This window comes from Trichosurus vulpecula, chromosome 5 (genome assembly GCF_011100635.1).
Source record: "Trichosurus vulpecula isolate mTriVul1 chromosome 5, mTriVul1.pri, whole genome shotgun sequence".
Lineage (NCBI taxonomy): Eukaryota > Metazoa > Chordata > Mammalia > Diprotodontia > Phalangeridae > Trichosurus > Trichosurus vulpecula.
In genome coordinates this window covers 201,600,899-201,626,391 of record NC_050577.1, presented here as the reverse complement: position 1 = coordinate 201,626,391, position 25,493 = coordinate 201,600,899, and the positions used below count along the sequence as shown (strand labels likewise).

Sequence of the window (25,493 nt, the reverse complement as noted above, 5' to 3'; positions counted from 1 at the left end):
TGAAAGTGTTTGTTTTTGATTACCTCCTCCCCCATCTGCCCTCCCTTCTATCGTGCCCCCTTTTTTATCTTCTTCCTTCTTTCCTGTGGGGTAAGATATCCAATTGAGTGTGTATGGTATTCCCTCCTCAAGTCAAATCCAGTGAAAGCAAGATACACTCATTCCCCCTCATCTGCCCCCTCTTTCCTTCCTACAGAACTGCTTTTTCTTGCCACTTCTATGCAAGATAATTTACCCCATTCTGTCTCTCACTTTCTCCCTCTCTCAATATATTCTTCTCTCATCCCTTAATTTGATTTTTTTTAGATATCATCCCTTCATATTCAACTCACCCTGTGCCCTCTGTCTATACACACACACACACACACACACACACACACACACACACACACACACACACACATATATGCATATTCCCTTCAGCTACCCTAATATTGAGGTCTCACGAATCATACACATCATCTTTCCATGTAGGAATGTAAACAAAACAGTTCAACTTTAGTAAGTCCCTTGTGATTTCTCTTTCTTGTTTACCTTTTCATGCTTCTCTTGAGTCTTGTGTTTGAAAGTCAAATTTTCTATTCAGCTCTGGTCTTTTCACTGAGAAAGCTTGAAAGTCCTCTATTTTATTGAAAATCCATATTTTGCCTTGGAGCATGATACTCAGTTTTGCTGGGTAGGTGATTCTTGGTTTTAATCCTAGCTCCATTGACCTCCAGAATATTGTATTCCAAGCCCTTCAATCCCTTAATGTAGAAGCTGCTAGATCTTGTGTTATTCTGATTGTGTTTCCACAATACTCAAATTGTTTCTTTCTGGCTGCTTGCAGTATTTTCTCCTTGATCTGGGAGCTCTGGAATTTGGCAACAATGTTCCTAGGAGTTTTCTTTTTGGGATCTTTTTCAGGAGGTGATCTGTGAATTCTTTCCCTTTCTATTTTACCCTGTGGCTCTAGAATATCAGGGCAGTTCTCCTTGATAATTTTTTGAAAGATGATATCTAGGCTCTTTTTTTGATCATGCCTTTCAGGTAGTCCAATAATTTTTAAATTATCTCTCTTGGATCTATTTTCGAGGTCAGTGGTTTTTTCAATGAGATATTTCACATTGTCTTCCATTTTTTCATTCCTTTGGTTCTGTTTTATAATATCTTGATTTCTCATGAAGTCACTAGCTTCTACTTGCTCCAATATAATTTTTAAGGTAGTATTTTCTTCAGTGGTCTTTTGGACCTCCTTTTCCATTTGGTTAATTCTGCCTTTCAAGGCATTCTTCTCCTCATTGACTTTTTGGAGCTCTTTTGCCATTTCAGTTAGTCTATTTTTTAAGGTGTTGTTTTCCTCAGTATTTTTTTGGTCTCCTTTAGCAAGTCATTGACTTGTTTTTCATGGTTTTCTCGCATCCTTCTCATTTCTTTTCCCAATTTTTCCTCTACTTCTCTAAGTTGCTTTTCCAAATCCTTTTTGAGCTCTTCCATGGCCTGAGACCAGTTCATTTTTTTCTTGGAGGCTTTTTATGTAGGCTCTTTGACTTTGTTGACTTCTTCTGTCTGTATGTCTTGGTCTTCTTTGTCACCAAAGAAAGATTCCAAAGTCTGAGTCTGAATCTGAGTGCATTTTTGCTGCCTGGCCATGTTCCCAGCCAACTGCTTGACCCTTGAGTTTTTTGTTGGGGTATGACTGCTTGTAGAGTAGAGAGTACTTTGTTCCAAGCTTGAGGGGATGTACTGTTGTTTTCAGAGCTATTTCTACACAGCAAGCTCTGCCACACCAGCGCTCCTACTCCCCAAAGAACTGCCAACCCGGACAGACTCAGATCTTAAGCAGGCTCTGCACTCCCGCTCTGATCCGCCCCTTAATTTCTCCCACCAGTTGGGCCTGGGGCCAGAAGCAACTGCAGCTGTAGTTCTGTAGCTGCACCACTCCCGCTGCCCCCCGGGGTGGTGGCTGACCCTGAACTCCTTTCACTCTGACCCCTGCAGCTTTTCCTACTAACCTTCTCTGTTGTCTTTGGTGTTTGTAGGTTGAGAAGTCTGGTAACTGCCACAGCTCACTGATTCAGGATGCTAGGGCCTGTTCCGCTGGGTTGGTCCAGGAGTGGCTCATGCTGGGCTCTGCTCTACTCCGCTCCCAGTTCCGTGTGATAGACCTTACCCAGTGACTCTCCAGGCTGTCCTGGGCTGGAGCCCTGCTTCCCTCTGCTATTTTGTGGGTTCTACAGTTCTAGAATTTTTTCAGAGCCATTTTTCATAGGTTTTTGGAAGGACCTGGGCAGGGAGCTCACACAAGTTCCTGCTTTCTAGCCACCATCTTGGCTCTGCCCCACCTTACTCTGCCTCTTAAGAATCTCTTGTCTTCTTTAAGACTTACCTCAAGTTTTACCCCCAGATGAAATCTTTGCTGGTCCTCCAGATGCTAGTGCTTTATCTGAGAAGGTTGTGTCCACTTTATTGTGTGTTTTGTGCATGTCGTCTCCTTTGTTAGACTGTAAGTTCCTCGAGGGCAGGTGCAGTTTTGCTTTTATATTTGTATTCCCAGTGCCTACCACATAGTGTCTAATAAATTAGTTGACTGAAGTAATTGAGAATGTTTAGACCAAAGAAGAGAAGACTCAGAGGACATGAGAGCAGTGTTCAAGTATTTGAAGGGATGTCATGTGGTCGATAACTTAGACTACTTCTCCTTGGCTTTAGCTAGGCAGCTAGGTGGTACCTGGATAAGTTGCTGGCCGTGGAGTCAGGAAGACCTCGGTTCAAATGTGGCATTAGATCCTTAGCTATGTGACCCATGGCAAGTCACTTAATTTCTATCTGCCTCCATTTCCTCAACTGTAAAATGGGGATAATGATAACTTTCAGGGTTGTTGTGAAGATATTTGTAACGTAACATATAGTAGGCACTATATAAATGCTTGTTGCCTCCCCCTTCCTTTCAGAAGGCATAACTGGGAATAATAGGTAGAAGTTTCAAAGAGGTGAATTTATCCTTGCTGTCATGAAAAAAACCCCAACTTTTTAATAATTTGAACTGTCGCTAAGTGGATACATGCTTAGTCTTACCGTTGGTGGATTTGAATTTGGTCAGCAAGTGAAGGTAGTGTGGAGGCTCGGGATCTGATGGGTAATGTATTTATGGGTCAAAGAGAGGTGGTGGTTCATGTTACTCTATATAACCATAATATGTCTTAGAGCCTAAGACTCTTTAAGGTAGGGATAGTGCTAAGTTATAATACTAATACCCATCCTGCCCTTATGTGGAAGATCAAATGAGCTAATATGGATGAAATTGTGTGTCCTCAGTGTAATGCGAATGATAATTATATTATTTTATTATATAATTTATATATTAAAAACTATATTTATATTGCATATTACCATCATTACAACTCATGACATTTGGTGCCTATAATCATGCCATTGGTGCTAAGCAAGGACTTTTGATGATAAGTCTAAATATGTGGGTGGGGTGGAGGTTGGGAAGTGATTTGCTCATGGTTGCCCACGGAGCCAGATCCAGGAATAGAACCCAGAAGCTCTCCACCTAGTTCTCTACCGACTCTCCTCTAAGTCTGACTTCTTGGTTCCTCTGAGCACCTGGAGGAGATGTTGTGGGGAAGTTGGAAATATGTAGTCTGCCATGTCGATTTAAGTAGTGGGTTGTGAAGGAGGAATGTTTGAGTCTTCCATCTTTGCCCTCCCCTCCTCCATAATGAGATAGCTATATCACACTGTTCCCCGCCTCTGTCCCAGGCCAGCCTGTGGCTACGTGCTACAGCTAGGATCTCAGAGCTTAAAATAGAAGGCTGAGCTGGCAGATTTGTACGAGGGGAGCTTGCCCGGGGTATGATGGTGGCATCTTTCTCCAGAGAGATAGCAGGATGGAGTCGGGCTTGCTTTGCACTTAGCTGGGGGTAGATGGGCCTTATGGGGTCTTTGGGGGCATGAGCCAGTGTTCAGTCCATTTTGTAGGAGAGTATGTATATAACGAAATAGGGTAAGATGGAAGACTTTGGAGTAGGTGGGAAGGATGGAGATTGTTCTTGATGACATTGGCCTTGGTGAGGCCTCCTTTAGGTAGTAGTACCATGAACTTAACCTCAGGGTCTGTCATTCCAAAGAGTACAAAACTTTTAAGATTCCATGTCTGCTTTGGAGCTCTTTCTCACCCTTTGCTTCTTTACCTGGGATTAGAAGCCTGGGGCTCCAAGCGAGGCAGACTGAAGCTAGAGAACTGGGGTAGAGAAAGTAAGAGGTATGGGGTATGATAGATCATTAATGATAAGGCTCAGATGAAGTCAAAGATGTCTTGACTCCTGGTTGGGTATGTGCAGCCTCCTAGACCTTACCTACTAGGGCGAGCCAAGAGTGAAATTTAGGATTGGACCTTATAGGTGTGGATGAATTGTTCTTCTCTTCAGCAGCAGACTTCTGCCTTCTTCATTGCCTCTCTCTTCTCTTCTAGGCTATTTGTGTTTTGGAAGAGGGCAGAGGGTTCCATTAGTAAATACCACATCCTCTTTTTCATTATTTTTTGTCAGTGATATAGTGAATAGAGCACTGAATTAGAAATTGGGAGATCTGGCTTCAAGTCTTGGTTCTACCACTAGCTAGCTATGTCATTTCATCCTTCTAGGCGTCAGTTTGCTTGTCTATAAAATGAGTATTTTGGAGTAGATAATCTCTGAGCTTCCTTTCAACTCTAAATCAAATGAGGTTCTTGCAGCTCTAGCTATCTACTAATCTAGAACCCTATGGAGAAGAATAGTCTCTGTAGAGGCTTGAGGCGGGTGAGGGACTGGCCTCTGGCCCCTGTCCCCTGCATCCATACCAGCCATCTAATAATGGGGGGCTGTGGAACTGGCTGGGGAGAAAGGAGTAGGCAGTAAGCTAATTTTCCTCTCTTCATTGCCCAAGGCTGCAGATCAGATCCAACTCTTTAAAGCTGAGAGATCTAAACATTTCATTTGATTTTAACTGCTTTATAAAAATCATTTCTAATATACCAGACATCTTTTACTGTCAGCATTTATTAGGTGAAATGGCAGATGGATCCTTTAGTTTGGTCAGTGCTGGAGCGGTGGTGGATTGGAGTTGAGGGGGACTCAGGCAACTTTAGTATTTGTGCTCGAGGACCCCATAAAGCTTGGCATGGTTGTGTCTGAGTAGGTCTTTGTCCCTTCCTTGACCCTCCTTTCAAATGTCCAGCATTGTGGCTCCAGGGGCAGACTTCATGTTCAGGCCCTTTACTTCTTTGCTCTCAGTGTGTCCTCTATTAATGTACTGTGAAATCTAAAGGAGTCCATGCAGAGGATAGATTAATGAGATGATTCCCGAGAACCATCACCTGCTGTGCACTTATGTTTCTCCTGGTTGGTCCTTACCCTGACTGAGGCAAGCGCTGAGATAGCCTAAGCTACCTAGTGCTTCTGCAGAGACTGACCATTAATTATTATTTTGTGTGTGTGTGTGTGTGTGAGAGAGAGGTGGGGGGGTGGGGGCGAGAGGGAGAGAGAGAGAGCGTGAGAGAGAGAGAGAGAGAGAGAGAGAGAGAGAGAGAGAGAGAGAGAGAGAGAGAGAGATTGAGAATATAAATCAGATATGATCATGTCTGTCTTTAGAATGTTAAGGGCAAGGGACCAAATCTTTGTTCTATAGATGTCCTAACACAACACCAGACACAGGACATCTCACTTAAATACAATTCATGTACAAGAATGTTTCTGAGTATATCATCCTGCTGTAACTCACTGTAGCATATGGTCCCTGGTACTCTATTACCCTACTTAGCTTTTTCTAAGAGATTTCAAGTTATTTTGAGGGCAGAGACCTCAGATCTTAGACTACTTTGTATCCCCTATATCACCTAGTTATACAACTTGACTTGTAGTTGGTGTTTAGTAAATAAATGCTTGATAGACTAATTTTTAATATGGTGATGAGGTTGTGGGCAGGGTGGGGGAGTGGGCAGACAGAGAAAGATGCATGTCTTTTTGGGATTACTTTAAGATGTGATGTTGGAATGTCAAGGTATTTCATGTTAGAGCTAGAGGATGCCTTAAAGAACATTTAGTCCAATTCTTCATTTACAATGAGGATATTGATGCTCAGAGAGATACCTAGGCTTGCAAAGCTAATAAGTAGCAGATCTGGTCTTCGAAATCTTTTTTTTAAATAAATTTTTATTGATATCTTTTATTTTTACAATGCTAAAATTTCCCTTGTAACCCTTTCCCCCAGCCATCCCATATAACAATGAATTTTTTAGAAGAATAAAGAAAGTGGAAGAGAAAAAAGACAGCAAATCTATCATGATATGTAAAAGAACAAAATAAAACCAAAAAATCCTTTAACGATATATGCAGTATTCTAGACTGGTAGAACCCCCTGCAAAGAAAGGGGGGGGGGAGGTGTTTTTTAATCTCTCTTCTTTGGGGCCAAGCTTATTCTTTTTAATTTTGCAACATGCTTTTCAATTGTTTTGTGTTCATTATTTTTTCTATTTGTGACATTGTCATTGTATATATTATTTTCTTGGTTCTACTTGCTTCACCTTGCGTCAGTTCTTCTTTATATGCTTCTCTGTATTTGTTATTTTTATTGTTTCTTACAACATAGTAATAATCTATGACACCCAGGTACTGAAACCTGTGGCCTTGAGGCCACATGTGGCCCTCTAGGTCCTCAAATGTGGCCCTTTGACCGAACCCAAACCTCACATTTGTTTTGTGAAATTTGTATTCAAAGGGCCACACTTGAGGACCTAGAGGGCCACATGTGGCCTCGAGGCTGCAGGTTCCCCATGCCTGGATTAGCTATTCTTTTATTGATGGACATTTACTTTGTTTTCATTCTTTGCTACCACAATAAGTGCTACTATAATTTTGGTGTCTGTGAAGCTTTTCTTATTAGGCAGTAACCTTCTTGGGGTATATGCCTAGCAGTGCAATTTCTGGGTCAAAGGATATGGACTTTTTATCCACTTTATTTATGTTATTCTAAATTGCTTTCCAAAAGTAGTTGTACTAATTCACAGCTCCAAAAATAATGTATTAATGTGCCTCTTTTTCAACAGTCACTCTACCATTGACCATTCCCATATTTTATTATCTTTGCCAATTTGCTGGCTATAAGGTAAAGCCCAAGGTTGTTTTGAATTGCATTTCTCTTATTATTAGTGATTTTGAGCATTCTTTCATTGTTTGTTATTATGCAATTTTTTAATTCATTGAACTGCTTATTTTTTTTTCATTGTGTCTTGGTCTTTAAAGGATCTATTTACTATTTCAGCATTTTTACATTTGATTGCCTTATCTCTGTGCCTTTAAATACATGATCAGCTTTTGAAAATGTTCCATGTGTTGCAGAGAAACATGTATATTCTTTAGGAGTCCCATTCATGATACATAAATCTTCTAGGTCTAATTTCTACAACAATTTGTTCAATTCTCTTTTATTGATTTCTCTGTTGAAATTATCCAACAATGAGAGAGTGACATTAAAGTCTCCCACTACTATTGTATTACCATTTCTTTCTTCTTGCAGCTCCACTTATTTTTCCTTTATGAATTTAGATGCTTTGGTATTTGGAGCATTCAGGTTTAACTTTGATATTGGTTTGTCGTCTATGATTAATTTTCACATAATGTAATTTCCTTTTATATATTTGTGAGTGTTTGCTTTGTCTAATAGCTTAATTGTATCTCCTGCTTTTTTAGATTTACCTGATACAAAATTAATTCCAGCCTCTGTTTTTTATTTTTTTATGCCTTTATTTTCTATTGGTTCTTTGTTTCTTTGTATCCAGGAGTTCTGGACAGCTTTATTTTATTATTTCTTACCTTGTAGTCTTTGGGTTTTTTGATTTGCCACTTTGGGGGATCTTTATGATTCTTTTTTATTTTTTTATTTTCCCCCCAATCATTTATTTATTTATTTATTTGTTTTTAGTTTACCACACACGGTTCTACATAATTTTGAGTTCCAGATTTTCTCCCCTCCCTCCCCCTTCCCTCCCCAAGATGGCATGGAATCTCATATAACTACCATGTATAACTTCGCATTGAATTAATTTATACACTAGTCAAGTTGTGGAGAAGAATTATGAACAATGGAATGAATATGATTCTTTTTTAATTAATATTTTATTTTTTCCAATTGAATATAAAACAATTTTTAACATTCATTTGAAAAATTTTGAGTTCCAAATTCTCTCCCTTCCTCCTTTACCTCCCCCCTCATTGAGAAGGCAAGCAATTTGATATAGATCATATATCTGTAGTCATGTAAAACCTATTTCCATATCAGTCATGTTGTAAAACGCAGATGTTAAAAATAAACACAATAAAAACTAATCTTTCAAAAAACTGCATCTTTCAAACTGCATCCAGACTCTATTAGCTTTTTCTCTAGAGGTGGATAGCATTTTTCATCATAAGTCCTTTGGAATTATTTTGGATCATTATATTGCTGAGAATAGCTAAGTCATTCACAGTTGGTCATTGTACAATATTGCTGTTATTGTGTACAATCTTCTGGTTCTGCTCACTTCACTTTGCCTCAGTTCATGTAAGTCTTTCCAGATTTTTCTGAAATCATCCTGATCATCATTTCTTACAGCACAATAGTATTCATAACATATACCACAACTTGTTCAACCATTTCCCAATTGATGGGCATCTGGGGAGCCCAATGTTGTCTCTATGAACCCTGTTTTCCAGGTCAATATGTTTTACATGTACAGTGATCATGAATTTACTTAATATTCTTTCTTTTTTATTCTTTTCTTCCAGATCGTTCCTAATCAATTGTCTTCCCTTTTACTTTTTTGGAGATATTTATCACTATGAATTCAGATTTTTCTATTCTGCTCATTATTTTTGCTATTTGGCCTATAAATTCTGACATCTATTTTTGTTTATATTCTTTCAAAGTTCTCGTTTGTCTCTTGAACTATTCTGGAAAATATTGCTGTGGTTCCATGGTGTCTTGGGAATCCACGGGATTCTATATTTCATTAAGTTTTGGTTTTCCTTTTTCTTCCTATATTTATTTAGAGACATTTATAATCGAAGAGATTATGGTTTGAATTTTTGATCTGTGGCTCACCACTTCTTTGACCTTGACAAAGTCACCTTTCCTTTTTGGCCTCCCTATCCGTTTCTGAAAATGGAGGGGGATCCGAGGCTCTTTCCAGCTCTATATTCTAAGAGAGGCAGCTGTCCAAATAAGGGAAATGGGTGGTGGGTACATCAAGTGTATTTGCAGTCAAAGTAGATGCTAGGTCAGGGAGAAACATTTATTAGCATTAAATTATCCACTTTGGTAACTGCTGCAAATTTCTACTGGTGCATTGTGATAAACTTTGAGATTTATCATATTTCCTTGTGTTAGCTGGCCTTATCTCTTCCTCTCCACAAACCATCTGCCCTGGTGCATAAGGTTCAGGTTTGCTCTTCAGGCCTCTAGTGTGTGTACATGTGGGTGTTTGCATGTGAGTGTTTGGGCAGGTGTGTGCTTCTCCTTCCTGCACAGTGCCTTCTACTCCCAGGCCCTTCTAGGAGTTTGACAATACTGATAATTGACACAGTGTTGAGGAGTGTCAGTGCTGTAGCACCTTGCCCCAAAGTCAGGGAGGCTGGATTAATCCCTGACATAGCTATGCTAATAGGCCTCTGCCTATCCAGGGGTTGAGGCCATGACTGCTCCCTTCCCTCCACCTAAGTGCAAAAAAGGGTAAGCACTAACACAGCCCTAGAAGGACAGAGGTTTCCTTGCTCTCTGGGAGAGTCTCTCTTACGTTCTTCTATTTGATCTGTCTCTCCATCTATAGTCATACTTCGTTGCTTCCAGCATTGTGTCTAAGCTTCTTATCCTGGCATTTTAGACCTTCCCGAGTTGGGTTCCCCCTTTTTTCCCCACATCCTTCCTTTTCCTCTCTTGCCCCTTTTGGCCTGGATGGGCAATTTCAATTGTGTAGGGAATTTCCAAATGTGGAAAATCCCTCCATCGATGAAGATAAGCAACTTATATGTGATTTAGTCTTCAAGAGCTGCCTGGGATAATTTGTCCATGGCCACACAATTAGGGTATGTTAAGAAGCAGGACTAGAACTCAGGACTTCCCAATTGGACCACCACCCATCTATTAACTATGCCATACTGCCTTTTCTCATACAGCCTTATTGTACCTACCTCTCTGTATAAAGCCAGACAGGTTGTTCTACCTCTTCAAGCCCATCAGGAACATTCTTGTGTAAGGTCTAACTTTGCTAACACCATTCCTCCTTCCTCTCTCCATTTTGCACAAGTCCTGCCCATATTTCTGGGCTCAGTTCTTTTTCACTTCTCCTTGAAGCTTTCTCTGAATATTCCAACCAACGCTGATCTTTCTCTTCTCTGAAACTGGTGTTTTATAATTTGAAACACATAATTTAACTATTTATAATTATAGTCTATCTTGTAATGGGTTCTTTATGTACATAGTTGTTTCTTTAGCTAGATTGTAACCTTGAAGGCCGGGAACATATTTTATTCTTCTTCATTGTGTAAAGAGTACAGTCCAGCCCCAGATTTTAGAACTTAGCTTTCCAGCTTTCCTTGGCACTTCTTCACCTGCAGCCTATCTAGGGGACCTTAAATTCAGCTCCAGGGATTTCCTCTTTTACTATTTTTTGAGTCTGTACTGATTTCTCAATCTCTTACTTAACATTCACATTTCTGTACTTTCTTGGGATCCTGAACCACCTTGGCTACTTAGCTTAAGAGAGGTGCCACTTAGGAACCCAAATTATTTTTTCCGTCTCACCTGTTGTGCCATAATCTCTTGGTGGTAGTCCTAGCATCTTCTTCCTTATTTCCCTTCTACTGTGTATCTTCACCTATTCCAGCCTTAAGAATATGTTCTAGGGCTTGATCTGGTGCTCTATCTACTGTGCCACCTACATGCCCTTCTTGGCATATAGTAGGTGCTTAATAAATATTTATGACTGATAGTGTTCAAAATGTCTCTCCATTCCTTTTTCGCCATTTTTGTGGTTACTATGATAGTCATGATCTTATGGCAAACCACTCCAGTTTCTTTGTCCCCCCCCGCAAAAAAAAACCCGCAAACAAACCAGAAAACCTAAATAGGGTCATGAAGAGTCAGACACGACTGAAACAACCAAACAACAAATGTGCCAAACACTGTGCTAAGCTGGGGATAACCTTTCTTTATATCCCTCTTTAGGGGCTCAGACTAATGAGGGAGGCAACATGTAAACTGTGGACAAATAAGCTGCATACAGGATAAATTGGAGATCATCAAGAGAAGGGAGAACCGAGGGAGATGGGAAAAGGACTTGACAGAAGCCAAGGAATCTAGGAGGCAGACATGAATTTTCCTTATACCTTGAATGCCAGGATAAGAAGATTGAACTTGATCCTATAGACAGTGCAAACCACGGGAGGTTTGTGGTTGTATGTTTCTTCTAATGATTCATTCACTTATGCATTCATCACACAATTTTTTGAGTGCCTGCAATGTGCAAAGCACATTATATGAAGATGATACATAAGGTTTAGAGCTGGGAGAGAACTTAGAGATCACCTAATCTAACCTTCCTTATTTTACACTTGGGGTCCACAGAAGGAAAGTGATTTTCCCAAGGTCACACAGGCATAGTGGCCAACAGGCTTGAACTCATGTTCTCTGATTTTAACTTTGGTGCTTTCCATTTCTGACTTATCCTGTCTTTCGTTAGTGTTGATTAGTTTTCCTGAATGGTTCCTTTTATTGATGTAAGGAATTCCTGATGAGGAAACTCCCTATTCCAGTGCAACTGGGCAATTCATCTATAACTTTTAGAGAGTTGTTTGGAGAGAGAGAAAGATTAAGTGATTTGGCCCAGGGTCTCACAGATGGTAAGTATTAGAAGCAGGACTTGAACCCAGGTCTTCTGATCCCAAGGCTGGCTTTTTCTCTACTAAACCAATTGACCTAGTTGTGAAATTAAACTAATTACTACTGTCCTTAGCGTTGTGCTCAGTGAGCAGAACAATGAGCCACCAGACACTCTTTAGAGACACACATTACTCTGCTCCAAGGAAATTAGTTTAGCACTTGTGGCGGAGCTAGTGAGTACTAAGCATCTTACAGTGGACAGCTCTTGGTCCTCGTGCATTTGTGACACTACAGGCAGCTTTGATGGCATTAAAGACTTTGTTCTTGCTCACTGTGGAGGAGACGGAAAAATCAAAGGAACCATAGGCTGGACTTAGAGCTTCCCTCCTAGCCTTTAGGCAAGATAATTTATCAGCCTTCCCAGAAAAGTCATCCTCCCACCCCGGAAGAGGACAGCGAGGTCAGGGAGCTAGAATTCAGTCCGTCCTTTGGTTTTTGCCTCAGTGTGGTCGAGACCATAGTAATCACTTCAATACATATTTTCTGTTTCTACTCCCTAGGAATTGTGAAAGACCCCAACAAGCTTTCTGATCCTCTCCAATTATTTTAATTTGGGGGTCTAATTCCATAAATTGCTGTCCAAGAACCTGCCAATCCCTCAGTCATAGACCTATACTGGGACCTGTCTCTTCAATTCCCCCAGCACTTGTTCCGCTCTTGAAGTCCAACCTTTCTGTTGCTCGTGGGTTCTTTCCCTTTATTGTAGAATCACAAGGACTCACAATGGCTCCACTTTCCAAATTCCCAAGCTCTCAAATACCTTCATACACAAAGTAACTTTTTCTTCCCTCTTACTCATATACATATATATATATACACACACACATAATTATTATTATTATCTATACCACCTACTCCACTAGAACTATAATTCTCTTGCTCCAGGCATTGACTCACAGGAACCCTGTGGCTCATGTCTACCACTGTGCTTCTTCCAATACCAGGGTCAAGGATTAATCTGATTCCTGGGATAATTAGCCGTTTTGAGTAACTGCATCTATTCACTGTCTTCCTCACAGAGCTTTTTGTTATGTCTTTCACTGGTATTCTTAAACTCAGGCATCTTCTTTGTCACTTGGCAAACCTCTTGGACACCTTTTAGGTTACTCAGGGGTTACATATGATGGAGAAGTACTTTTCCCACCGAACTGGAGAATGTAATATGAAGTGGGACCCAGGGGCTCTTATGACTAGAAAAGGGCCATCTAGTTCATGTTCTGGAGGAGATATTCCAGCCTCCCTGAATAAGCCACTCTAGCATTCCCACCTGAGAAATTAAATTCTTTTTCTTTCTTTTAAAAATCGATACTCTTCTTTTTTTCTTTATATCATTGTTGTTTTCCAGTGACTCACTGTTTACCTCTAGTCAAATACTTATAACAGATAAGTATAATCAAGCAAAACAAATTACTACATTAGCCGTGTCTGAAAATGTCTCATTCCAAACCTTTAATCCACCACCTAACTGCCAAAAAGCAGCACTTTGGCGGTGAGACATGCTTCACCATCAGGACTTTGAAGTTACCATTGGTCACTGCTTTCACCAAAGTTCTGAAGTCTTTCAGCGTTATTTTTTTATATTATTTTGGCCATTGTACAATTTGCCTGAGAAATTAATTCTTTATTCAGTTTAACCTCAGTCATTTGTTCTTGCTGATTCTACCCTGTGCATTCCATAATAATGCATTTGCGTAGTACTTTGATGTTAATAAATCCCTTGCCCCACGTCAACCCTGTGGAATAGGTAGTTAAATTATTATTACTTCCATTTTACAGATGAGAACACTGAGTCTCTCAGAATACTGAGTCTCATCATCATAGTAATCATAAGAGCTGAAATTTGAACACTGGTCTCTTGACTACAAGTCTAGTGCTCTTTCTACTCCATCACTCTGTTTGCTCTGTCTCTAAACCTCCTTAAGCATTGGTCCAAACTTTTCTTTTCCCATGAGTAGTTGTATGCACAGAGAGTCTTTAGGGAGGCTTTATTTCCATAGCAAACAGGAGACCCCTCATCATCATGCCTTGATTAATGAATCTGTGTAAACAGTGAGGGAAGCTGGCAGTCTGAAAGGGATATCCATCATACCACCTCCTCTTTCAGCAGTGCAGAGAAAGCTCCTGCTGGTGAAAGACTTGCTTTGTGATTACTCTGCTGGTGGAGCAGCTTGCAGGACCCCAAAGGCCTCTATTATGAGAAATGGGGGCAGCGTTTGCATGGGAGAGTCTTTTTTCCCCCTATGATGGGGAAGTTCCCCCTCATGTATGTGTTTGTTCCCATGTCCCAAGCATTCAGTGTGGAAGTAGGATCACCATTGCCTCTAACCTAAATTCCTTCCACTGCAATGTTAAGTCTAACTTAGGCTAACTTCATTCTGTTTTTCCAGTATTTGACTCATCTTGGTATCAGTCAGATATTTGAATAGTCACTCTCTCTTGTGCAAAGATCTTGTTTGGTTTCTGTAGTGGGAAGGCATGGCTGAAGGAGGAGTTTGGGTCTTTGCATTCAGGGAATCTCATGGTCTAATTGGGAAGAAAGGTCTAGATGGGAGGCAAAGTGGATATAGTAACAGAATGTTTGCCTGGGTGCCAGAAGTTCTGAGTTCTGCCAAAGACCAACCAAAGATGACCTGTGTGGGACTAACTTTCTTGTTCCATTACACAAAGAGGTGGATCAAGATCAGGACAACTTAACCTGGCATCCATGTCCATTTCTAGATTTCTGGGCATCTCTGAACTTAGATTTAAAAAAAAGGTGCCATTATTTTCATTCACCTTTGGTTTCCTTTGTAATCCCATGTATTTTAGTTTATGTATTTAGGAACATTATTCTGAGGAAAGTCCATAGATTTCATCAGACTGCCCATGGAGGTCTGTGACACAAACAGGTTAAGGACTCCTGATCTAGAAAGCCTCTTTCAAGTATAAAATTATATGAATTTATGACTCATGCACAGGAGAAAGATCCTTAGATCTAATAAGAAATAAACAGCTGATTTGAAGGAGGCAGCTGGAGAGAAGAGAGTAGAGAAGTAGGTTAGTTTGGGAAAGCCTTTATTTTTTTTAATAGTATTTTATGTTTTCTAATTACATGTGAAGGCAATTTTTTAACATCCATCTTTTGGGTAAAATTTTGAGTTATAAATTTTCTTCCTCTCTCACTCCCTTCCCTCTTCCCTAAGATGGTAAGCAATTTGATATGCTATATATGTGCAATCATGTAAAACATATTTCCATATTAGTCATTTTATGAAAGAAGAAACAGAAAAGGAAAAAATCGCGATAAATATAAAGTGAAAATAGTATGCTTCAATCTGTATTCAGAGTCCACGAGTTATTTATCTAGATGTGGATAGCATTTTCTATCATGAGTCTTTTGGAATTTCCTTGGATCCCACTTGTATTGCTGAGAAGAGCAGAATCAGTCATAGTCAATCATCACACAATATTGCTGTTACTGTGTACAGTGTTCTCTTGGTTCTGCTCACTTGACTGCATCAGTTCATGTAAGTCTTTCCAGGTTTTCCTGAAAGCATCCTGCTCATCAGCAGGATAGCATATAGCACAATAGTATTCCATTACATTCATATTCTACAGCTCATTCAACCATTCCCCAGTTGATGGGCATCTTCTCAATTTCCAATTCTTTGCTACTACAAAAAGAGCTGCTGTAAATATTTTTGTACATGTAGGTCCTTTTCCCTTTTTTATGACCTCTTTGGGATACAGACCTAGTAGTGGTTGTTGTCGTTGTTCATCCTTCATTCTCAAAGAGGACCGTGACATCATGGAGGTGATGCCATGACATGCGAGTGAACTGAATTTAAGCAAGGGAGGGCTATGCAAAGTAACCAGGCTCACCTTCTCCTCCAGAGCTATCTGGGTCCAGTGGCCAGATACACATGAGGACGACTGGAGATGGCACCCCTAGTAGCGGTATTGCTGGTTCAAGGGGTAATATATTGTTTGATTGCCCTTTGGACAGCATTTCAAATTGCTCTCCAGAATGGTTGGATCAGTTCACAACTCCACCAACAATGCATTAGTGTGGGAAGGCTTTTAAAGGAGAAGTTTTAACCAAACTATAGCCAGGGAGAAATATGTGGACTAATAGAGAGTCACAGAAAACCAGAATCTCCAAGTTAGAAGAGAACATGTATATATTTTGTAGATACTTATGTATCCCTTGATAGAATGTGAACTCCTTGAGGGTAAAGAGACTACTTTATTTTTGTCTTTGTGCTCCTAGCACTTAGCACAATGCCTCATATAAATTTGACGTTTAATAAGTGTTTATTGATTGATCAATTGACTGACAACTCAAAGTTTTTCTTAGAATGCAGAGTGTTAATAAGAAGCAAGAGTAGGTACCAGGTCAGTGGGTCAGTTTGATAGAGGGCTTTTAAGTACACAGTGAGGATTTTGGAATTAAGGAAAGAGGCAAATGAGTACCCTACCTCAGTAGCTTCTTTGCTTTGCCTACCTACAGTACACAGTTGGTACCCATGTACCTTAATGGTGGTTGTGGCTGCAAAAATTCTTCATCTGTTGGCCTAGCCTTAGGGTAATGAGTGTCTCTAAATCTAGAAGATTGGTTCTTAAAATACAGACCCAGTCCATCAATTGATCTGTACTCTGAGCCTTTCCACTTCAAGAGGACTTTCTAAAGCCCACGCTTTCCTGCCTTTGTAAACCCAGGTTAACCCTGGCACATTGATGAGGCATTCTAGTAGGAATTTAGTGGAGAAACAAGACTGATAAAATAATTTATGTTTGTAGAGCACTGTAAGGGTTACAAAGCACTGTTTCCCCAAAGGTTCTGTAAAGTAGGTAGTATAATAATATCACCAGGATTTCACAGTTAAGGAAAATGAGACTCAGGGCGCTAAGTGACTTGCCCAGGGTCTCAGATCTAGTGCTTGGTGAAGCCCAGGTATTCCATTTCTATAGCCAGTGCTCCTTTATCTACTCCTTTGAATGCTACTTCTCTATGCTTGTTCCAAAGCTTACTTGGTCTTTGAGGCCCAGCTCAAAACCTGTCTCCTCTGTGAAGCTTTCCCTGACCACTCCAGTCCAGAGCGTGGCACCTACCATTTACTGTTTTGAATAGCCAGTTTTTTCATAATGTGTATCTTATTTTCCTAATCAAGTTCCTGGAGGGCAAGATCTGTGTCTCATAATTTTTAGCATCACTCAGAGTGCCTAGTATAACGCCTTGCACATAGCAGGTACTCAATAAATATATGTATAGGCACATGTTACCTCTATATGTGTATTCCCACAAAATCTCTGACATACACACATACACTTATATGTGTATGTGTATATATATATATATATATATATATATATATATATATATATATATATACACATATGTAAATACAGGCACACCAAATGCATATGGGAGAGATGCTGTGTGGTTAGGATGCATTGTGGTACAATGGAAAGGACACTGTCTCTGGAATCTGAGGACCCAGGTGTAATACCATTGTTACTAGCAGCTGCTGTGGAGGTGTAAGGCCAATAACACCAGCACATAAGAGGGCTGCTAGCACAGGTTCTTTGATCTGCTTTTCTAAGGAAAGCAACTTTAAGGGGTTTACAATCTCCCTTTAATTAAACATACATATATCATTCACTTAGTTCAGGGGAAAAAAATCAGCACCCTGAACTTCAGAGAAAACACAAACAGAAAGTACAAGCAGAAATTAAACAGATAAAATAACGCAAATCAGCAGACAGGGCTTCTGTCCATAGCAATACATACATAGTTACCAGATTGAGAAGCACCAATATCCAGGTTTTCAAAGCCAGGGGGCTCCTTAACAGCTACCCAGAGTCTCATCTGGCCATATCACACAAACAGTCTTCCAGTGAGTGATCCCCATAGCAAAATGCTAACCTCAGAGTATATATACACTTCTTCAGGGTCAGCCCACAGAGGGTGTCACAACCATGTGACTCAAACTCATGTGACTTAGGCTTTCTTATGATTTAAGCAGATCATCAAAGACTCTTGATTCAATCAAAGACTCTTGATTCAAACAAAGGCAAGACTCAATCAAAGGTACTTGATTGCCTTAGTGCTGAGAAGCACTCCAAAAGAAGAAACAGCAAAAAGTCTCACTCTGTTTGCCAGGTTCAAATCTTAATCAAGTTACTTCGTCTTCCTATGCCTTAGTTTCCTCATCTCAAAAATTAAGAGGTTAGACTAGATGGCTGCTGAAGTCTCCTCCAGCTCCTTTTCTATGTTGTTAGGATCTTTCAGCTCCAGTTACACGTCAGTGAATGCAATTGATGGTTTTGAAAATTCTCTGTTCTTGGGAAATACAGGGAGAAAGAGAGGAAGTTTGGCATTTACTCTAAAACACACATCTCCCCAGTTGCTAGCCAGGAGAGATGCTGCATGCTGATTTCAAGTATTTGCTTCTCTTCTTCCCCTCTGGGAATTCTCCACTCACTTCCCTTTTTTCTTTTAACAAGGAAAAAATGGAAAGATGTGTCTCATTCCCAACAAGGTTAGTGAGCCCTTGCGGAGGAGCCTGTTCCTTCCCTTGTCATTTTTCCAGGCACCGTGGGGAGTGGAGAAGGGATGATTTCTCAGGTCTAGGCATAGCTTTTTCTTTCATCATTTCTTCCCCACCCAGCCTCTGCAGAGCTGGGGCCGCCTAGCAGCCCCTGGAAAGTGTTTAGCTGTCAGCAAGTAGCAGGCGAAATCTTTCTGTTCCCCTTGCCACCACCGCTGTGTCCATGCTCTCTTCACTTCATACCTTGCAACAGTTTTCCCAGTCTTGCTCCTTTCCAATCAATCTTAGACAACCCTGTCAGATTTGTATTCCTTACATATCAATTTTATCATGTCAGTCCCCTTTCAAGAACTTCCAGTGGCTTCCCATTGCATAGGTGTTCAGTCAACGTTGATTTATTCATATGCTTAAGTATATACTTCTGTTGTGCTCACATAGGGTCCACCACATACTCCTGCAGATGCTCTCTATTCCTGGACAAGGCATAAATTCTACTGCTGGCCCTGCCAATTATCACAAATACTCATCAATCTTGGGAAAATCACTTTTCTGATATGAGTCTCAGTTTGCTTATCTATAAAATAAAGGTGTGGGACTAAATAGTCTCTAAGGTCCATTTCTTGCTCTCTAATATTCTATGATTCTGTAATTCTGATATGTGGTATCCAAAGGTCTCCACAATCTGGCCTCTCTTTATTCAACCTCATCTCTTACTACTCCCTTACAGGAATACATTGCTTGAGATTGTTTATCAAAAACATGCCTATGATTATTTTTGACTCCCAAGACTCTGCTAATACCCTTTCCCCTATTAGAATACTTTCATTCTTCTTCTTTTTTTAAAATTTGAATCTGGCCAGCCTTCAAACCTTAGGTCTAATATTACTTCTTATCACATTCATCTTTTTAAAAAGTCCCGTTATTCTTATCATACGTGCCATTTATTTTAGCCATTTATTTAGACTGAAAGCTCCATGAGGCTAGGGATTATAGCTTCTCCTGCCCCTTGTATAGTTCACAATACAACAAACACTTGATACATATTTATCGAATGAATAAATGAGTAGTGAATCATAGACTACTTTGAATTGTTATTTAACTTTTGTGTGTAAAAGTGTATCCTTTCTTCCCTAGCTTCTTGCCCCATGAAGGCAAGGATCATGTCTTATTCATTTTCCTTACATGTTTATTTTAATTTCCTTTTTATCTTGATTTACAGATTTTGATCAGATATTTGGTGCAAAGATTTTTCCCCCAGTTAACTGTGTTCTTTATTATAACTGCATTGATTTTTTTCTTGCAAAAGATGTCTAATTTTATGTAGTTGTTCTTTTTTCTTTTTTATGATCCTCTCTATCCTTTGTTTGGTCAAGAATTCCCCCTTTATACATGAATGCACCTTTGGAGAAACTGTTAAATGGTCCAGCCATTCTGAAAAGCAATCTGGAGGGGCAGCTAGGTGGCACAGTGGAGAGAGAGCACTAGCCTTGGAGTCAGGAAGTCCTGAGTTCAAATGTAGCTTTGGACACTGACTAGCTGTGTGACCTTGGACAAGTCATTTAACATGACTGCCTCCAAGAAAAAAAGAGAAGTAATCTTAAATTATGCTGAAAAAAAGGACTAAGATATCCATGCCTTGACCATATTGATTGTGTTACTACTGAGGGTACCACCATCCTCAGTTATTTCAGGCCACGACTTGGGTACCACCCTTGATGCCTCATTCTCACTCAACTGATATATTTAATCCATTGCTAAATCTTGTCATTTCTGTCATTTCAACATCTCTTGTATGTTCCTCCTTTCCACTTATTCAGCCACAACCCTTGTTCATGCCCTCACTGCCTTTTGCCTAGGCTACTGGAGTAGGCTTTTAATCAAGACCCCTGATTTAAGTCTGTCCCCCACTTCATTCCACCTACCACTCGGCTGCCAAGGAGATTTTTTCAGAAGTTGTGGCTCCTTATAACCTCTAGGCTCAGATACACAGTCCTCTGTGTGACATTTAAGGCTCTTTACTAGCTCCTTCCTGCCTTTCTAGTTTTCTTAAACCTTACTCTCCCCTCCATTCATGCTGTGATTCAGCTACAATGACCTACTTGCCATTCCTCAAACACAAAACTCCCATCTCCCGGTTTTGTGCCTTGATTTTTTCCTCTCCCTCACACTCCATATCTGATCAGTTGCCAGGCTCTGTTGATTTTATCTCCATGAGATGTTTTGCATATCTGCCACCTTTTCTCCACTCACATGGCCACCACCCTCATTCAGACCCCTTGCCTGCATGATTGTGATAGCTTCCTAATTGGTCTTCCTGCTTCTAAGGTCCCAAGAGTGGCAAGGAGCCAGTACTTCAAATTCCCAAAGGACATTCCTTCTAGCTGTCTCTTTGCCTTCCTGACATCTCTTTACAGCATCCCTTGGGAATTCAAAGTCTCTGTCCTCTTCTATGAGGACAAATTCCTGGGGCCTGATGCTTCATGGGAAACATAGCTCATAATGGGATGGGCATTTACTTGTGGCCACGGCCCAGTAGGGGGCAGCTAGATGGCACAGTGGATAGAGCACCAGGCCTGGAAGACTCATTTTCATGAGTTCAGATCTGGCCTCAGACACTTACTAGCTGTGTGACCCTGGGCAAGTCACTTCACCCTGTTTTCCTTGGTTTCCTCATCTGTAAAATGAGCTGGAGGAGGATATGGCAAACCACTCCAGTATCTTTGCCAAGAAAACCCCAAATGGGATCACAGAGAGTCAGACACAACTGAAAAATAACTTAACAATAACAGCAGTCCACTGGGAATTTCAGACTTCCTCTGACCATTGCTAACAGAACTAAATAATACTAATAGTTGATGGCTTTAAGATCATAACATTTCTATATTGCTTTCAGATTTATAGATAAAACATTAGCCTTACAATAGTCCTGTGGGGATAGGTTAGTGCGAGCATTGTCCTTATGCCAATTTGGAGTAGAGGAGAAGGAGCTGGCTGTAATAATTAGGAAGACTAGGGTTCATGCCATATTCCCACCACCTGCTCAGAAACACACACATACTGGCTGAGGGTCTCTGGGCAAGTAATTTCACTTTTCATACCCTCAGGCAATTTTATAAGACTAATGTACTGTATGTGTTAGGGATTAGGGAGAGATTTGGATTCAAAAGACCTAGATTTCAATCCTAGCTTTTATTACGTTTGTGATGTTGAATAATTCCCTTTATCATGATGGGCTTCAGTTTCCTTATCTGTAGTATGAGGTAGTTGATCTCCAAGGTCCCTCCTAAGGGCTAGTGCTTAGCACAGTGCCTGGTACATTTCGTTGTTGGCATTGAGTCGTTTTAGGCGTGTCTGACTCTCTGTGACCCTATTTGGGGTTTTCTTGGCAAAGATACTAGAGTGGTTTACCATTTCCTTCTCCAGCTCATTTTACAGGTGAAGCAAGCAGGGTTAAGTGACTTGCCCAGGGTCAAACAGCTAGTAAGTATCTGAGTCTGGATTTGAGCTCAGGAAAAGGAGTCTTTCTGACTCCAAACCAGGTGCTCCATTGACTTTCACCTCCTCTCTGCCCTACTGGGCACATAGAAGGCATTAATAAATGCTTGTTGGCATAAGTTTGTGATCCTGGAAATTGTAGTGAAGATGCTGAACTACATTGGTAGAGGGTTTTGGCACTAGGAATTTTCTATATTGATGAAATCACATGTCTCGTGCCATTTTTAAAAGAAGCAATTAACTAAATTGAGTCTTAGCAAAGTTAAATGACTTTCCCACAGTCGACACAGCTAGAAGTGTCGGAACCAGTACTCAAGCCCAAATTTCTAAGAAGGAGTTTGTCTGTTTCTTACACATTTTTTCAGGCTATCAAGCAGTGGGACTTCAGCTTTTGATTTTCCCAGAAGGGACTAGGGGATTCCTGTTATGAGGGAGCAAGATTGTTTGGTTTTTAATATCTATAACAGCTAGCTCAGTTGGTTATCTGGGCATGGAAGTGGACCCTTACTTATCAGTGAGGTTTGTAAAGCTGCTAATAGCCATCTTAGAAATCTACTTTCCCTTCCTGACCAAGCATGCCCAGGGGCTTGAATGGGTTGGTCCATGTGTCAAAGTGTATGTGTGCCGATGGGTTCTGAAGACTGGATTCCTCAGGCATCACCATTGTACCCAAACTTTGTGCTACCTTTGTAGGGTCATCTCGCAGACCCATGAATGTTGTGTGCAGGCATACACCAGACTTATAACTGTGAGGCCTTCTCCAAGCCTCACAGGTGCAGCAGAGCAATGGCAGAGGTTGGACACATCCTTAGGGTTCCCTCCTCCATACCCTTTCTGTCCGCTACTCTTCCCCTGAGCTGTTTGGAGCTCATCTTCACTCCTTCCAGGCTTTTCTGATGTTTGTAGAGACAGGGATCCTACATACGGTTCCAGTTCATCAACAGCTAAAGAGCCCTTGACATTTAAGAGAGATTTTTTCGGCTGTGCACTTGTATAGGCAAAGAGCAGAAGCTAATCCTATTAAAGGTATTGTGTCATTTGGGGGAGAGGCACCCCCCCCCCCCCCCCCTCGGGACAGGCCAATGCCGATTGGCCAGATGCAGAGCAGGGGGTGGGACCACAGGGACCCGGGATGGCGGTGATGGGGGTGGGGGGTGGTGGTGGTCGATTTATGACTTGATAGTTAGGTCAGGGATTTCTAAGGGAATACCCAGAGGTTGCAGCTGCTGCTGAGCTCACAGCTCCAGCAGCACCACGTTGGCCGGCGAGAGAGCGAGGCAGAGAGCTAGCAGCAGGGAGAGCCAGGGCCACAGGCTGAAGAGCTGTTACCGCAAAGTAACAGGAGAGGTGGGGGGAGGCGAGAAAGCCAGAAAAAGTGGTCGCGTTCCGTGGCGGGGCGGGGTGCCCAGAGAAGCCGAGGTCTCAGCGCCCCTCTGTCACGCGTGGACCCGCTGGCAGGAAGGGAGAGAGGAGAATTGACTGCTTTGGAAGACGAAATAAAATTGAAAGAAAGAAAAGAAAAAGAAGCTAAGTTATGCAGAACTGATTGATTCCCCGAGACTAGGGGAAGGCATGAGTCTGTCGGGGCTGCGGGACGCGTGTAGGCTGAAGCCGCAGCCCCCACGGGAGCCGGCCGGCCCGCGGTGAACTGGGCGTCCTGGTGGGAAGGTAGATCAGCAAGCCAGCGGCAATGCAGGGACGCCCGCTTTAGAGAAGCCTCCTGGAGAGGGAGTGTGCAGCCTCGAGAAAAGAGGGGGCTAAAGGAGGAGCCCCTAGCCTGAAGCCTGCCCCCCTTCCCCTCTCCCGCAGCCCCCCTCCCTTGCCCAAGCCCCCCAGCCCAGCAGAGTTCAGCACCCCTACCGCGTTCCACTCCGGGAGAGATGCCCTCAGCCCCTGCGGCCCCCCGGGGACAACGCGAGCATGGAGAAGTCGAGTAGCGAGGATTCTTCGATCCACCGGAGTCCATCTTTGGACAGCAAGGACTCGGACTTTGCCAAGCCCTCTTCCTCGGGCCGCCCCTTGGGCCGCGGCTTCACCGCAGGCGCCTTCTATGGTACCGCGGGCTCCCGAACCCGGGGCCAGAGCCACGCCGAGGCCGGAGTGAAAACAGACAAGTACAATGCCCCGAAGGGCAGCAAGTACGTGGTGTTTTACCTGGACCTCTCCTTTGTCTTCCTTCTAGAATTTAAGAAGTGCAACATGGCCAGAGGCTGCCTCTGCTGTTTGAAATACATGATGTTCCTGTTCAATTTGATATTTTGGGTGAGTACCTGCCCCTACTTCCCTCCTCTGCCATTCCCTCCTCTCTCAGTTCCCCACTCCTCTCCTGTGCTGCATTGCTCCTTTCTCTGAACAATGATGGTAAGTTTTTTTTTTTAATTATTTCTATCTCCCTTCGCTTTCTTCCCTCCTTCCTCCTAGTGGGTGCTTGAATGGAGACTTATTTTACCCAGGTTTGTCTCTACTTGGCTTCTAGGAGGGATGGGATCTTTTTTTTTTTTATTGGCTCTTGAAGTTTTCCGTCCTCTTTTAAAAAAGGGGGAAAAAGATATACTTATGCTTGTCCCCTGGTGGGTGGCCAGGGAAGATACTTATTGAGACTTGAGTGGGGCCTCTGAAGCGTAGAAGGCAAAAGGGAGATATATCATCTGCTCCCATTACTGGGATATTTTTATAAACTAGTGAACATAATCGAACATTGATGCCTGAAAAGATGAGCAAGTTGGTTTTTCCTGAGGGTATGAGGGGAGGATCATGCTTTCAAAGCTTATTTTTGATAGCATTTTGGGAGGCTAGGGAGGAGAGAGCTAGAAATGCAAATTTCAAACAAATCCAATGAAATATTTGTTGAATTGAAATGAAATGGTGCCACTAGATTGTTGGGTCAGTGGGTCTTTCTGGCCCTGATGTATGCCCGGTTTGAGTTTGTATTGCAGAGGAGGGAGAATAGTGGAAGGTGTGTGAGTGTGGGAGGGAGGGGGTGCTGTGATTGTGTGGTTCTGCTTTTGAGGGTTTGGAATGGATTCGGGTGGTGGAGCCAGCTGGCGGGAAGCTCCTCTCATTGAGTCTCAGGACCTGGCAGACTGAGAGAAAGAATCCCAGGGACTGCAGTGGTGTATGGGCAGCCTGAGCAGTGTCCATGGAAAGGAATAATTTTCAAGCAAGGGTGCCAGAGTGGGGTGGGAAGATCTGGAATCACTTTGTAATGCCCATGTGGTTCTGAGTAGAGATTTATTTAAAGAGAAAAAAAATCCCAGAGAGGCAAATTTGAAAACTTTCCTACATTCATGTCCTATTCATCTCTCACCTTGATCTCTACTGTTCCCTTTCATCAAAGTTCTCATCCCTTCTCCCCAACCCAGTGGAGGTCAGTGCAAATGTATGATATTGCTCCAAGGTGGGTGTGTCTCCTCCTGTCTGCTAGAGGATATCAGCTGCCCAGGGTCCAGGATGATCACTGGGGACATGGGAAAGTTACTGCTGAGTTCATGGTCACGGGGCAGAGCTAAGTTAGAAGGGGGTGGCTGTGCT

General features: G+C 41.8%; 1 protein-coding gene across 6 annotated transcripts in view; it reads left to right on the top strand.

Annotated features, from left to right (window-relative positions):
* Nucleotides 1–25,493, top strand: part of TSPAN9 (tetraspanin 9) — a 236,897-nt gene that overhangs the window by 110,650 nt on the left and 100,754 nt on the right. For 5 of the 6 annotated variants that reach the window (XM_036758640.1, XM_036758642.1, XM_036758638.1 and 2 more), the window contains one exon: nt 24,145–24,224. In XM_036758640.1, the coding sequence (XP_036614535.1) occupies nt 24,162–24,224 (63 nt within the window). In that variant the 5' untranslated portion in view covers nt 24,145–24,161. Of the gene's footprint in view, nt 1–23,777; nt 24,225–25,493 lie in introns of those variants that run through there. The other variant, XM_036758636.1, reaches the window with a different exon arrangement.